The 16,086-nt window shown below is 44.3% G+C and overlaps 1 protein-coding gene across 6 annotated transcripts in view; it reads right to left on the reverse strand.

Annotated features, from left to right (window-relative positions):
* Window positions 1-16,086, reverse strand: part of LOC109895433 (SH2 domain-containing adapter protein F) — a 121,524-nt gene that overhangs the window by 95,340 nt on the left and 10,098 nt on the right. For all 6 annotated transcript variants that reach the window (XM_031830820.1, XM_031830822.1, XM_031830821.1 and 3 more), the window contains exon 2: window positions 568-709. In XM_031830820.1, coding sequence (XP_031686680.1) covers window positions 568-709 — 142 coding nt within the window. The remainder of the gene's footprint in view (window positions 1-567; window positions 710-16,086) is intronic.

Raw genomic sequence — 16,086 nt, forward strand, 5'->3', positions numbered from 1 at the left:
GTAACATGTAATTCCACAGAGAGGCTGAGGTTGAATGGAAGGCTAACCCAAGGTACCAGACAGTTGACTAACAAATACGGTCTGCTAGCAGTCATATTAAACGCCACACTAAACTCAAACAGAGAGGTGAGTTAGCGTGAGTTAGTAAGAGGTAGAGGGTAGCCTTGCTTTGCACTGCTTAGATTTTTTTTAAACTTTGCTCTGCTCTGCCTTGCATGTTACCTCAGAGTGTGACGCCTCTGCCCTCGGGCTCAGCTGGCTCTGGCTGACAGCACCCGGTCAGGGCACCCACCCAGGGTCACAGGAACATTTAGGGTAGGACTGAGCTCTCTGGCGGCCAGGCAGTCGCTCCAATTACAAAGCCAGTCCTCAACGGCTGACCAGGGGGATACACGAGTCCCATCTCCCAAACGTCTGGAAAGACGAATGAAGGTGGCAACTGATAACTAACAAAATTGTATGCACTCACTACTCACTCTGGACAAGAGCGTCTGCTAAATGACTAAAATGTCAAATGTAATGTGCAGAGGTTTGAAGAGCCCAGGGGAGAACAGAGTACTGATCTACCTGCCATCATCTTCTGGGCCTCATAGGGCTCCATGTAGCCATCGTTCTCTGTGCTGGCCTGGGTCACCTTCTCGGTGGTGGCCTGGGTCCCCCCGTCCTGCTCCGCATCAAACGGGTCTGCATAGTCATCCAGGATAAGGAGCTGGAGGGAGAGAGGAAGGGGATGAGAGTAGGTGAGAAAAGATTAGAATACATTTTACTGCTCTGTTTAAAACCACAACACATTCCGGAGCCCAGGGAGTTACATTTTCTCCTCATCTCCTGCCTCTGCAATGTAACTGGAACCTTAGGAGAGGAGTGGAGGTGACCGTATTAGTGATAGTACCCGTCTGGGCTCTGCAGGAACATGTGATCTCCACACGTCACAACACCCAGACAGAAGATTAAGAGCGAGAGAGACATAAATAACAGTCTCTTCCTCCGTATGTCTCAGTTCCACCATCTCCTCTTTAGACTTAGTGCTCCCTTCTACGTCTAATTATACCGTGGCACTCTGACAGTGCCGGCTTTTCAAAAAGCGGGGAGAGAAAGGACAGCCCACAACTGGTAAACTGTCTTAAAGAGAAACAATTCTGCAGATGTACAGGGATTTGGCAGCGAGCCATGGCTAATTGCAGTCTTGCTCTCTTTACTAAGAATTTCTTGCAGAAGCTGGCAATTAAGTGGACATCCTGTCCTGAGCCCCAGAAATACAGCCAACTCTTAGAGTATCAAAATGACTGTCCACACACAGTTTCAGCATCTCTGGCCAGGGCAATTTCCTGAGGCCCAAGAAAACTGTTTCCTTCACATACAGAATTCTCTTCCAGATAACAAAGTAAATATTTCAAGTTCTCTCCCATCTGCCATGTTGGACAGGGACTCCAAAGAGGGAGGCTGACCAAAGGGGGTTTGGACCAGAGGGGTGTTGGACTGGCTAATACCAGTACCAGTAGGTGGAAAAAAAACATGGGCTATCTTCAGTTGGGACTCTTCAGAATCAATAGTGGTGCCAATCTGTTCATTCAGCGGGCAGACAGACGGACTGGAGGAGTGGGGGGCGGGGGGGGGCTGGATCCTGGGTCCAAAAACTGAGAAACAACTCAACTGAGACCTACCCTGAGTCAACACACACACACACACACACAAAATGTGCAGACAAGCATACTGTACATTGACAAGCACACACAGGACACATTTGCACAGACAATCACACACATGCAGTCAAGCACACACACACGCAGTCAAGCACACACACGCACACACAGGAAAGGAGTCGATTGGCACTACACCCCATGAGTCATACATTAGCAGGAAGAGATTGGTTTTCATTCTAAATAAGCTCTTCAGTCATCTAGTGGACAGAGCTGGGCAATCCTAGGGTGAACTAGACTACTGCATGCCATGGCTGTACCGATCAACCAACCAACTGTCCTTAAACACAACCACAGCCCTTCCTCCACACCCTTCTCAGGACTACAGCCCACAGGGGAAGACACCTGCCAAGCCTCCCAGACGGGGACTTTAAGGGGGAACCGAGGAATCCAGTACAGTACGATCCATATCTAAAGCATTTCCCCAACTCCAGGTTTTCACACCACCTGGGAAAGCACCGTCCTTCTCCTTCTGATCCAGTTTTGATTTCACTGAACAAGATAAGATACGATACACAAAACTGAAACCTTTCAAAGTGCAACGCATTAAAGAGTGAAAATATCACCTTGGATGAAGCAATGCTGCGTAGGGTAAGAGGAGAGGATGATTTATAGGAGGAAGGCGGCATATGCTCCAACAGATCACCTACACAAATCAGTAGATTAGTCACTAGACAGTTTATTTTTTGTTTTTTTTTAACTTAAATGTGCTTCATACTGGCCACAGTGTGGTATACACCGATGACCTGCCTCCTGCTTTTCCGTCCGTTTTCGGGACATAACATAAGTTGGACTAGTTTGCCACAGCGTAATTATGGGTTCCTCCTCTGTTTTTCTTAAGTGATATTAAAAGAGGAAATGCATCCAATGCAAACACTTTTTTGGCTTTTTCTGCCACAAATATAATACATCTCCCGCACAACTTTAATTCAATTCAGCCAGTCAGGTTACAGATGTTCCTGTCCCTGAAGTATTCAACAGTTACATGTTCCCCCTCACATGGAGTATCTTTATCCACTTCACACTATATACCACCTTCGGTCTGTGTCCATATGAATACAGTAGCACAGCCCAAACCAGATACTAAGTCATCCTGACCAAAACAGGGGAGTGTGTACTTACAGCCAGTCTGACTGAACACATTCCATGTGGGAGAGAGCAAGTGAGAGAACCTCAGTGCATTAAGCTGCCTCTGTAGGGCAGGCAGCAGTGTACGCCAGGAGGCGTCCGTTTGTCCACGTGGTAAACCCAGCAGAGAAAGCCTGGTTTAGTAATTAAAAGGAAAGGCACAGGCCTTATGACTGGCATGCCTTCAACCCCATACTTACTATATCTTAGTGTATATGAAAGTAGATATTCAACGACTCATGTCAGTGCCCTCCTCAGAGAGGGCACGATACCTGTCAGTAGGACAGTTCTACTCTATGTCCTCATTCGACACCTTTCCCGTGTTAGTGTTCTGCCACAAAGCTGTAGCTAGCTTGACGACGGATGGTTGCCGTGCCCACAAACATTATATTATTGTGTGGTTCTGTCATCAAACAGCAGGGACCAAAAAAAGATTTATGTATTAAACAAAGTGGAAAAGAACATTGCAATCAAGCCAGACATACTGTATATTTAGCCCTGTGACTGGTCTTGTTCGCTCAAATCATTTTTCAGTCAGCCGATGAAAGCTCTTTTTAGCATGTGGTAATGTTGCTGCTGCTGAGGGAGAGAGGAGAGCCTTTCTGCTTGTCCTCTGGAGCCTGAAGCAGAGGATGATACCGAGGCTGGTTCTGGATGGCAGCGTCCTGCCTCCCACTAGCTCTCCTTATCGCTTAGTACTAGCTACCCCACCAGATTTTCATATTTTAGAAGAAAAAAAAATTCCCAGAGATTTTAATTTATGTGTTGACAGCGATTTCTCTGCCTAAGATGCCAAGAAACAGCCTTTAAAAAAACATAGAAAAGAAGCAATGGAATGGGCAACCTACATTCCATTTGATATTTCTCCACATCAATCTAACAGTTCCATATCCATTATTCAGTAAAACATTATTTAGGGGAAACAAGCAAACAACTCAGTGCAAATGAAAGTAAAAGTTGGCAGTTACCATACTACTTGGGTGTTGACTTTCCCCTGCCTTGGGCCACATCTAAAAAAGTATTTGGGAGGAGGGGTTCAATTAGTCTGAGTGTTTTTGGGAGTTACCCCTTCTCTGTAACGGTCCCGCCACACTGCACTAATGCTACCCAGCTGGAGGAGTAAGGGAACATGGAGAGAGAGGACCATCAGAGACGAGGCTCTGCCTGCCTGCCTGCTTCCCTACCTGCCTTCCCGGGGCCTCCCTGCCTACCAGTTTCCCTGCCTGCCTCTCTGCCAGCCCACCCGCCTCCAACCCTCCCTGGCGGCCTGCTTGCCTGGGGACCCACCATCTGTCTGCTGGCATGTCAGGGTATGTCAGGACCACAGCCAAGCCACCACATGAAAGTCAAATTCACCCACAGTGAGTGCAATATTACAGTGCTTCTAAATAGAGTTCTATACTGTATGTGAGCTTTTCTAAGCAGATATGTAAGCTGTGAGTAGCCTAACAAAGCAACCTTGTAGACGTATGACATCTCGCCCCCCCTGGAAGGACATGTCACTACACTGCAGCAGCACAGACAGAACATACTTAATGACTCCTGGTGTCGTGCTGAGCTACCAGGTTCACCAGGTCTTACACCTGCAGCTGCTTAGATAGCCAGGCAGCCAGAGTAGGAGAAATAGCCCCACACTGCTTAAAATACATTGCAGCTCTCAAGAAATGAAATCTATTTCGAATCAGTGTGAGCCTAGTGAGAGCATTATCTTAGGAGAGCGAGTGTAACAGGCACCTGCCACTTGGCATTCCACACAGTTAGCAGAGAGACAGAGCTTCTGAGATTACAATTCAATTGGGCTGCAGTCCTCCATTATTTATTTATTTAATCAGGTCGGACAGTTGAGAACAAGTTCTCATTTACAACTGCAACCTGGCCAAGATAAAGCAAAGCAGTGCGACAAAAACAACACAGAGTACAGTCAATAACACAATAGGTATGCAGTGTGTGCAAATGAAGTAAAGAGGTAAGGCAATAAATATGCCAATAGTGGCGAAGTAATTACAATTTAGCAATTTACACTGGAGTGAGATATGCGCAGATGAGGATGTGCAACTAGAAATACTGGTGTGCAAAAGAGCAGAAAAACAAAAACAAATATTGGGATGAGGTAGGTAGTTGGTTGGACGGGCTATTTACAGATGGGCTGTGTACAGCTGCAGTGATTGGTAAGCTGCTCTGACTGCTGACGCTTAAAGTTAGTGAGGGAGATGTAAGTCTCCAACTTCAGTGATTTTTTAAATTCATTCCAGTCATTGGCAGCAGAGAACTGGAAGGACAGGCGGCCAAAGCAGGTGTTGGCTTTGGGGATGACCAGTGAGATATACCTGCTGGAGCACGTGCTGTGGTGACCATTGAGCTGAGATAAGGTGGAGCTTTACCTAGCAAATACTTAGATTAAATTGAGCCAGTGGGTTTGGCGACTAATATGTAGTGAGGACCATCCAACGAGAGCATACAGGTCGCAGTGGTGGTTAGTATATGGGGCTTTGGTGACAAAACAGATGGCACTGTGATAGACTACATCCAATTTGCTGAGTAGAGTGTTGGAGGCTATTTTGTAAATGACATCGCCGAAGTCAAGGATCGGTAGGATAGTCAGTTTTACGAGGGTACGTTTGGCAGCATGCGTGAAGGAGGCTTTCTTGCGAAATAGGAAGCCAATTCTAGATTTAACTTTGGATTGGAGATGCTTAATGTGAGTCTGGAAGGAGAGTTTACAGTCTAGCCAGACACCCAGGTATTTAAAATTGTACACATATTCTAAGTCAGAACCATCCAGAGTAGTGATGCTAGTCAGGTGGGGCGGGTGCGGGCAGCAATCGGTTGAAGAGCATGCATTTCGTTTTACTAGCATTTAAGAGCAGTTGGAGGCCATGGAAGGAGTGTTGTATGGCGTTGAAGCTTGTTTGGAGGTTTGTTAACACAGTGTCCAAAGAAGGGCCCGATGTATACAGAATGGTGCCGTCTGCGTAGAGGTGGATCAAAGAATCTCCTGCAGCAAGAGCAACATCATTGATATATACAGAGAAAAGAGTTGGCCTGAGAATTTAACCCTGTGGCACCCCCATAGAAACTGCCAGAGGTCCGTAAATCAGGCCCTCTGATTTGACACACTGAACTATTGAGTCTGCCGATAAGAATACGGTGATTGACAGAGTCGAAAGTCTTGGCCAAGTCGATGAAGACGGCTGCACAGTACAGTCTTTTATCGATGGCGGTTATGATATCATTTAGGACCTTGAGCGTGGCTGAGGTGCACCCATGACCAGCTTGGAAACCAGATTTTATAGCTGAGAAGGTACGGTGGGATTCGAAACGGTCGGTGATCTGTTTGTTCACTTGGCTTTCGAAGACTTTAGAAAGGCAGGGCAGGATGGATATAGGTCTGTAACAGTTTGGATCTAGAACGTCTCGCCCTTAGAAGAGGGGGACGACCACGGCCATTTTTCCAATCTTTTGGAATCTCTGACGATACGAAAGAGAGGTTGAACAGACTAGTAATAGGGGTTGCAACAATGGCGGCCAATAATTTTAGGAAGAGAGGGTACAGATTGTCTAGCCCAGCTGATTTGTAGTGAGCCAGATTTTGAATATCTTTCAAAACATCAGCTGTCTGGATTTGGGTGAAGGAGAAGCGGGGGAGCTTGGGCCAGTTGCTGTGGGGGGTAGAGAGCTGTTGGCCGGGGTTGGGGTAGCCAGGCGCAAAGCATGGCCAGCCGTAGAGAAATGCTTATTGAAATTCTCGATTATTGTGGATTTATCAGTGGTGACAGTGTTTCCTAGTTTCAGTGCAGTATGCAGCTCGGAGGAGGTAATCTTATTCTCCATGGACTTTACAATGTCCCAAAACATTGGGAATTAGTGCTGCAGGATGCAAATTTCTGTTTGTAAAAGCTAGCGTTTGCTTTCCTAATTGACTGTGCGTATTGGTTCCTGACTTCCCTGAAAAGTTGCATATTGCGGGGACTATTCAAAGCTATTGCAGTACGCCACAGGGTGTTTTTGTGCTGGTCAAGGGCTGTCAAGTCTGAAGTGAACCAAGGGCTATATCTGTTCTTAGTTCTAAATTTTTTGTAAGGGACATGCTTATTTAAGATGGTGAAGAAAGCACTTTTAAAGAACAACCAGGCATCCTCTACTGACAGGATGAGGTCAATATCCTTCCAGGATAACCGGGCCAGGTTGATTAGAAAGGCCTGCTCGCAGAAGTGTTTGACAGTGATGAGGGGTGGACGTTTGACCGCGGACCCATAACGGACGCAGGCAATGAGGCAGTGATCGCTGAGATCATGGTTGAAAACAGCAGAGGTGTATTTGGAGTAGAGGTCGACCGATAATGATTTTTCAACGTCGATACCGATTATTGGAGGACCAAAAAAAAGACGATACCGATTAAATCGGACGATAAAAAAAAAGAGATTATTTTATTTAGAATAAATGAAATTACAACAATACTGAATGAACACTTATTTTAACTTAATATAAAACATAAATAAAATCAATTTAGCCTCAAATAAATAATGAAACATGTTCAATTTGGTTTAAATAATGCAAAAACTAAGCGTTGGAGAAGAAAGTAATATGTGCCATGTAAAAATGTGTGCCATGTAAAAAAGCTAACGTTTACGTTCCTTGCTCAGAACATGAGAACATATGAAAGTTGGTGGTTCCTTTTAACATGAGACTTCAATATTCCAAGGTAAGAGGTTTTAGGTTGTAGTTAATATAGTATTTATAGGACTATTTCTCTCTCTACCATTTGTATTTCATATACCTTTGACTATTGGATGTTCTTATAGGCACTATAGTATTGCCAGTGTAACAATATAGCTTCTGTTCCCCCCTCGCCCCTACCTGGGCTTGAACCAGGAACACATCGATAACAGCTACACTCGAAGCATCGTTACCCATCGCTCCACAAAAGCCGCGGCCCTTGCAGCACAAGGGGAATAACTACTCCAAATCTAAAAGCAAGTGACGTTTGAAACAGTATTAGCGCACTCCCAGCTAACTAGCTAGCCATTTCACATTGGTTACACCAGCTGATAGGCTTGAAGTCATAAACAGCGCTGTGCTTGCGAAGAGCTGCTGGCAAAACGCATGAAAGTGCTGTTTGAATGAATGATTACGGGCCTGGTGCTGCTCAATCTGACTGCTCTATCAAATCAGACTTAATTATAACATAACACACAGAAATACGAGCCTTCCGGAAACTATCATTTCGAAAACAAAACGTTTATTATTTCAGTGAAATACGGAACCGTTCGGTATTTTTTTTTATCTAACGGGTGGCATCCCTAAGTCTAAATATTCTTGTTACATTGCACAACCTTCAATGTATATCATAATTACGTAAAATTCTGGCAAATTAGTTCGCAATGAGCCAGGTAGCTCAAACTGTTGCGTATACCCTGACTCTGCATGCAATGAACGCAAGAGAAATGACACAATTTCACCTGGTTAATATTGCCTGCTAAACTGGATTAGTAGTTATAACTAGTGATTATGATTGATTGTTTTTTATAAGATACGTTTAATGCTAGCTAGCAATTTACCTTGGCTTCTACTGCGTTCGCGTAACAGGCAGGCTCCTCGTGGAGTGCAATGGTTAGAGCGTTGGACTAGTTAACTGTGATTGGATCCCCTGAGCTGACAAGGTGAAAATCTGTCGTTCTGCACCTGCACAAGGCAGTTAACCCACAGTTCCTAGGCAGTCATTGAAAATAAGAATGTGTTCTTAACTGACTTGCCTAGTTATATAAAAGGTATTAAAAAATATTTATTTTAATTTTATTTTTAATAATCGGAAATCGGCGCCCAAAAATACTGATTTCTGATTGTCGGCCCTAATTAATCGGCCATTCCAATTGATCGGTAGACCAAATTGGTCAGGATGATATCTATGAGGGTGCCCATGTTTACAGATTTGGGGTTGTACCTGGTAGGTTCATTGATCATTTGTGTGAGATTGAGGGCAGCTATCTTAGGTTGTAGGATGTCAGAACTAGGAAAATAGACCAATCTTCTTTCTCCCACACCATCACATGCAGACCAAGTGGATCTAACAGGCAATTATCATATAGAGCATCTGGGGCCATAAAAGGGAGAACAAAGTTTTAGTTTGTGGTCATCGTATAGAATGATAGGGTTTTGGCAGTATGCTGCACCAATGTATAGCTTTCCCACACGTCCGTAACTATTTAGTTAAATATGCCATTCCATCATTGACATTTCATAAGCAAAATCTAACTCTTCAAGCTATAAACACCAAAAAACAAATAATAACAAAAGTAAACTACCATTGGATGCACCAGATAGTCATGTGTGTGCGTGAGTGTCTAATATGACAGCCAGCGCCCTTGCCAGCCATCTGAGTAGCCACCTGAACGACTGGTGACAGTGAAGGAAGGTGAAGACGTTACACAGAAATGTGACAAATGTCACAGCTGGTCCAGAAAGGATGAGGGATGTCAGAGCTACTGGGGGCTGAAGCCTCCCCCACCTCTCCCCCTACACCAGACCACCACAAGAGTCGACATGCTAGAGGAGGAGGGGGGAGGAGGGGGGTAAAAAGGAACTGGCATTTGTGATTTATGTCTCCACGCCACAGAGGATTTGAGCCACTGATAACCTAATACAAGTCAGGGCTTAGCTGCTCGATTGAATTAGGACGTTTCAAGGGGCTCTTTTTTGCTGCCATAACTTTTGTTCTTAAGCTTGAAAAAATGATATCAGAACTGCAGAACTGTTTACGCTCCAGCATATGTTTACACTCCTGTTTTGATAAATATTCATTTAAAAAGGGAAATTTAACAACAGATAACATCACACTGCCTATTGCTGAATGCTCCAACTTATCTTCAACTAGAAATACAGACACATGCACTCAGCTCAGTTCCAGTCATCTGAAGCTAACAGCTTGGCATCAAACATTGCCACAAGGCAATTTACTAAAGCAGAACCAATTGCAACCTCTGTTGTTGACACAATACAGCCACTATCAATAAGATACTTGTATGATTCACAGATGGGAGAGGAAATCTGGTTAGGATTCAATGGAACCCGATTGAGAAGCATGATTCCACCTGGGGGCTATGTTCCTCTCAAAAGAGTGAAAAGACTGTATAGACGGAGCTTTCCCACAATACAGCTCAGCTCTTTATTACGACATCTGCTAATAGACCAGGGTTGTCGACCTGAGAATCAGCATGTGGCTCTATGGGCCTCAACAAGGACGTGGTAACGCCAGCCCTGAATGCCTACTTAAGAGCCAGGGAAGATAGCTGCTAGCTAATCAAATGGATGTTTTCCATGAACACCCATTGTTTTCAATCAGCCACAAGCAATAGAAGCTAGAGCAACACTAAGTGGAGGAGAGCACTTCTCATAAGTAAAGTGAAATCATGTTTGTCTTCTTGCAGCTGAATTAATTTTTCAGCTTTGTTTTTAGACTTATTAAAGCACTCTCAAACTCAATGTTCCGTGGATAAAGCATGTTGCTTGATTAGGAAAGACTGAAAAAAGTGACAAATATTAAATGGCTAGAGAAGACCTGTAGAGAAACAATTTAGAGAAAAGCACACAAAGCGTTCAAGAACCTATTCTGCTGTTCAGATTATAGATAATTAGTACGTGGTGACACTGGGTACAAAAGAAAACATATTTAGACCTCCCTTCTCCCCAACATCGCCCCAGTCATAGATGACTTGCTTTGAAGGGTGTAAGGATTTAGGAAAGAGTGCAGCACATGCTACTTCAACCAGCATGCTCCCTGCGGTGAGGGGATCCGTTCTAGCATCTCCCTTCTTTGCACTCCAATGTGTTCAGACATCATTCTCACGTGTCTCTCTGTCTTTCCCCCAGTCAGACATCTGTGTTGTTCAAAGCACAGCTCACACTTTTTTTCATGTTAACCTATTTATTAGGTCTCGTTAAAGATTCAGCCCACATAAAACAGGCTTCTGTAGATCTCTGGGCTGCTGCACATGTGGGGTGGCTTTTCACACGCCAGCCGGGAAAAGCCCGCTCTTTTGGCACATGGAGAAGTGGTTTAGTGCGTCATTGATCATATACTTTGCATGGGTACACTTCCAGACGCAACGACAGTGACACTGATACACGGGTCAGTGTCACAGCGAGAAAAACATCAGAGATGCATTATAAAAATGGGAGAAAAGAGAACAGCACTTGATACTTCGCCTTGAGATAAAAGAGGTACATCACACCGTTGTGTGCAGTGTTCCCCTCCTACACTGTGGGATATAGGTTATGCACAGGCAGTGCTATTCAGACCTCACAGGAGCCATGTTTCCCCACACACAGGAAGGACAGCCACACTACAGTCACACTGTAAATCATATTGATCATAACAACAACAAAATCCAGAAAAACGCATGTCAAAAATGTTATAAATTGATTTGCATTTTGAGGGAAATAAGTATTTGACCCCTCTGCAAAACATGACTTAGTACTTGGTGGCAAAACCCTTGTTGGCAATCACAGAGGTCCGACGTTTCTTGTAGTTGGTCACCAGGTTTGCACACATCTCAGGAGGGATTTTGTCCCACTCCTCTTTGCAGATCTTCTCCAAGTCATTAAGGTTTCGAGGCTGACATTTGGCAACTCAATTTTCTATGGGATTAAGGTCTGGAGACTGGCTAGGCCATTCCAGGACTTTAATGTGCTTCTTCTTGAGCCACTCCTTTGTTGCCTTGGCCGTGTGTTTTGGGTCATTGTCATGCTGGAATACCCATCAATGCCCTGGCTGAGATAAGGAGATTCTCACCCAAGATTTGACGGTACATGGCCCCGTCCATCGTCCCTTTGATGCGGTGAAGTTGTCCTGTCCCCTTAGCAGAAAAACACCCCCAAAGCATAATGTTTCCACCTCCATGTTTGACGGTGGGGATGGTGTTCTTGGAGTCATAGGCAGCATTCCCCCTCCTCCAAACACGGCGAGTTGAGTTGATGCCAAAAGAGCACGATTTTGGTCTCATCTGACCACAACACTTTCACCCAGCTTGCCAATGAACATCTGAATGATTCAGATGTTCATTGGCAAACTTCAGACGGGCATGTACAGTGGGGCAAAAAAGTATTTAGTCAACCACCAATGTGCAAGTTCTCCCACTTAAAAAGATGAGGCCTGTAATTTTCATCATAGGTACACTTCCACTATGACAGACAAAATAAGAAGAAAAAAATCCAGAAAATCACATTGTAGGATTTTTAATGAATTTATTTGCAAATTATGGTGGAAAATAAGTATTTGGTCAATAACAAACATTGATCTCAATACTTTGTTATATACCCTTTTTTGGCAATGACAGAGGTCAAACGTTTTCTGTAAGTCTTCACAAGGTTATCACACACTGTTGCTGGTATTTTGGCCCATTCCTCCATGCAGATCTCCTCTAGAGCAGTGATGTTTTGGGGCTGTTGCTGGGCAACACGGACTTTCAACTCCCTCCAAAGATTTTCTATGGGGTTGAGATCTGGAGACTGGCTAGGCCACTCCAGGACCTTGAAATGCTTCTTACGAAGCCACTCCTTCGTTGCCCGGGTGGTGTGTTTGGGATCATTGTCATGCTGAAAGACCCAGCCACGTTTCATCTTCAATGCCCTTGCTGATGGAAGGAGGTTTTCACTCAAAATCTCACGATACATGGCCCCATTCATTCTTTCCTTTACACGGATCAGTCGTCCTGGTCCCTTTGCAGAAAAACAGCCCCAAAGCATGATGTTTCAACCCCATTCTTCACAGTAGGTATGGTGTTCTTTGGATGCAACTCAGCATTCTTTGTTCTACAAACATGACGAGTTGAGTTTTGACCAAAAAGTTATATTTTGGTTTCATCTGACCATATGACATTTTCCCAATCTTCTTCTGGATCATCCACATGCTCTCTAGCAAACTTCAGACGGGCCTGGACATGTACTGGCTTAAGCAGGGGGACACGTCTGGCACTGCAGGATTTGAGTCCCTGGCGGCGTAGTGTGTTACTGATGGTAGGCTTTGTTACTTTGGTCCCAGCTCTCTGCAGGTCATTCACTAGGTCCCCCCGTGTGGTTCTGGGATTTTTGCTCACCGTTCTTGTGATCATTTTGACCCCACGGGGTGAGATCTTGCGTGGAGCCCCAGATCGAGGGAGATTATCAGTGGTCTTGTATGTCTTCCATTTCCTAATAATTGCTCCCACAGTTGATTTCTTCAAACCAAGCTGCTTACCTATTGCATATTCAGTCTTCCCAGCCTGGTGCAGGTCTACAATTTTGTTTCTGGTGTCCTTTGACAGCTCTTTGGTCTTGGCCATAGTGGAGTTTGGAGTGTGACTGTTTGAGGTTGTGGACAGGTGTCTTTTATACTGATAACAAGTTCAAACAGGTGCCATTAATACAGGTAACGAGTGGAGGACAGAGGAGCCTCTTAAAGAAGAAGTTACAGGTCTGTGAGAGCCAGTTTGTAGGTGACCAAATACTTATTTTCCACCATAATTTGCAAATAAATTCATTACAAATCCTACAATGTGATTTTATGGATTTTTTTTCCTAATTTTGTCTGTCATAGTTGAAGTGTACCTATGATGGAAATTACAGGCCTTTCGTCTTTTTAAGTCGGAGAACTTGCACAATTGGTGGCTGACTAAAAACTGTTTTGCCCCACTGTATATGTGCTTTCTTGAGCAGGGGGACCTTGCGGGCGCTGCAGGATTTCAGTCCTTCCAGGCGTAGTGTGTTACAAATTATTTTCTTGGTGACTATGGTCCCAGCTGCCTTGAGATCATTGAAAAGATCCTCCCGTGTAGTTCTGGGCTGATTCCTCACCGTTCTCATGATCATTGCAATTCCACAAGGTGAGATTGACAGTTATTTTGTGTTTCTTCCACTTGCGAATAATCGCACCAACTGTTGTCACCTTTGCACCAAGCTGCTTGGCGATGGTCTTGTAGCCCATTCCAGCCTTGTGTAGGTCTACAATCTTGTTCCTGACATCCTTGGAGAGCTCTTTGGTCTTGGCGATGGTGGAGAGTTTGGAATCTGATTGATTGATTGCTTCTGTGGACAGGTGTCTTTTATCTAGGTAACAAACTGAGATTAGGAGCACTCCCTTTAAGAGTGTGCTCCTAATCTCAGCTCGTTACCTGAATAAAAGACACCTGGGAGCCAGAAATCTTTCTGATTGAGAGGGGGTCAAATACTTATTTCCCTCATTAAAATGCAAATCAATTTATAACATTATTGACATGTGTTTTTCTGGATTGCTTTGTTGTTATTCTGTCTCTCACTGTTCAAATAAACCTACAATTAAAATTATAGACTGATCATTTCTTTGTCAGTGGGCAAACGTACAAAATCAGCAGGGGATCAAATACTTTTTCCCCCTGACTGTATACTGAAGATGTGTACTTTCATGGCATGTCACGCTGATGATCCCTTCAGAAAAAACAGGATATTCCTGCTATGAACAATGCATTCTACATTTGTGAGGATGTTTTACCAATGCAGTTGAAAGTTAGTGACAAAAGAATGTTACACTGACAGTATGCCACAGTATCAGCTTTATGTATTTTCTCTTTATCCCTGAAGTGAGAGTCAAGGTCGCAAGTCATTTCTCTGACAAATGGCATATGGGTCCTCAAAATATTACCAGGGAGCTACTGCGCAAACTTGTTCTGTATTCGTTTTTTTAAAAGCACTTTATATTCTCATTCCAAGGTTCTAGAAACCTGAGTGACACAAAACAAAACATAAACATAACGCCGAGCCAAGAGTCACGCGGCATGAACAGGAAAGCACTTTGGACAGCAGGGTAGCAAGCACTGAGGCTGAGCCTTAAAAATAATAATAAATAAATGAACCATTTTCATTTTATTTGAGCTTACTGAGCCTGAACAGGTGCTTCTCTTCTTCTAATGTAATATCACCTAACTTCAGGCCAGAAACCCAAGCACAATGCTTCACCATCCTCCTAGTCTCACAGGAAAACCTGCTGTACTCTACCTTTTCTGTACGATCCCTTATTTTATTCCCTTTTTTAGCCAATCATCCCTTTCTATGAAAGAATGTCTCTTTTCAACTCTTTCAGATATCTCTGTGCATTCAAGTGTGACTAAGTCCCACCTTCTCCCCAGAGAGCCCTTATAGCACACGGAGGACCTCGGCTGGAGGGTGGCTGGCCCACATTCAGGCACTCTTCATATTCAACAGATATTCAAGATTAACACTTGAGGATACGCTTGACAAAATCCAATTTCCTTTCTCTGCTCTCTTTCCCTCTGAAATAGATTTATGACTCTTTGAATTTAAGGATGAGGGAGTAGTGGTTAAGTCGTGTGGAGGAATGGACCCGTTGATGGTCCACTAGAGGCATATAAAGGCTGAGGCACACACACACACACTTACAGTAATTTTGTTTGCAAGAAACAGCCTTTGGTAAATTGTGGTTTGCTATGCTATGCTAAGGACAGGAGAAAAATGACATAACTACGAAAAGTAACGCTTGACATAAAAACAACAATGTGCATCCAGTGGGCATGACCTTTCGATTTGGGTGTGTGATTTATATGGAGTAGGGAAAACAAAACGAGGCAGGCCCGGGAGCCAGCTGTACATAAACAAAGCAGGGAAGTTTGATGTGAGGAGGATGACTTGATTGCGGTCGGAAGCGACGTAGCCTCAGATAGCCTTTGTGTGGTGAGCGTGTACACAGAATGCAGCACGTCAAACCCAACAGCTCGGAGACTGTCAATAGAACTTGCAGGCAGGCAGGGTGGAGTCTGTCACCCTGCCATCGCTACGGGGCTTTCCACCTCCCATAGCAGGAGAGAGGGGAAGAGAGGGAAGGAGTCTTTACACGGACTTCACTGCAGCCTGACCTGACTAGGAGGTCCCTAACAGAACACGACACCACAGCTTTGTATTGACAGTACAATGTCACAATCACAGTACAGTTTTCTCAAGCTTACAACATGAGGAAATATTAACCCTGCCTGGTTATATTTTAGCACAGATGTGAGAGCAGAGTCAACATTCCCAGACTGTTTGAGAGTGGAGAGCTAGCGGAGACTTGCCCAGCCCCAGTCAAAAGGGAACGTCACCAAGTTGTAAACACTTCCCGTCAGGAAGGGAGCACTTCCTTAATCCTGGAGCAACCCTCTTGTTCCTTATTTTCCACCAAACAAAAGCAGACAGTCAGTGGCCTGGTTGCTTTACCTTTGGTCCAATCACTGCACCAAGCAATTTATATGGTGGCTGA

This window comes from Oncorhynchus kisutch, linkage group LG8, assembly GCF_002021735.2.
Source record: "Oncorhynchus kisutch isolate 150728-3 linkage group LG8, Okis_V2, whole genome shotgun sequence".
NCBI lineage: Eukaryota > Metazoa > Chordata > Actinopteri > Salmoniformes > Salmonidae > Oncorhynchus > Oncorhynchus kisutch.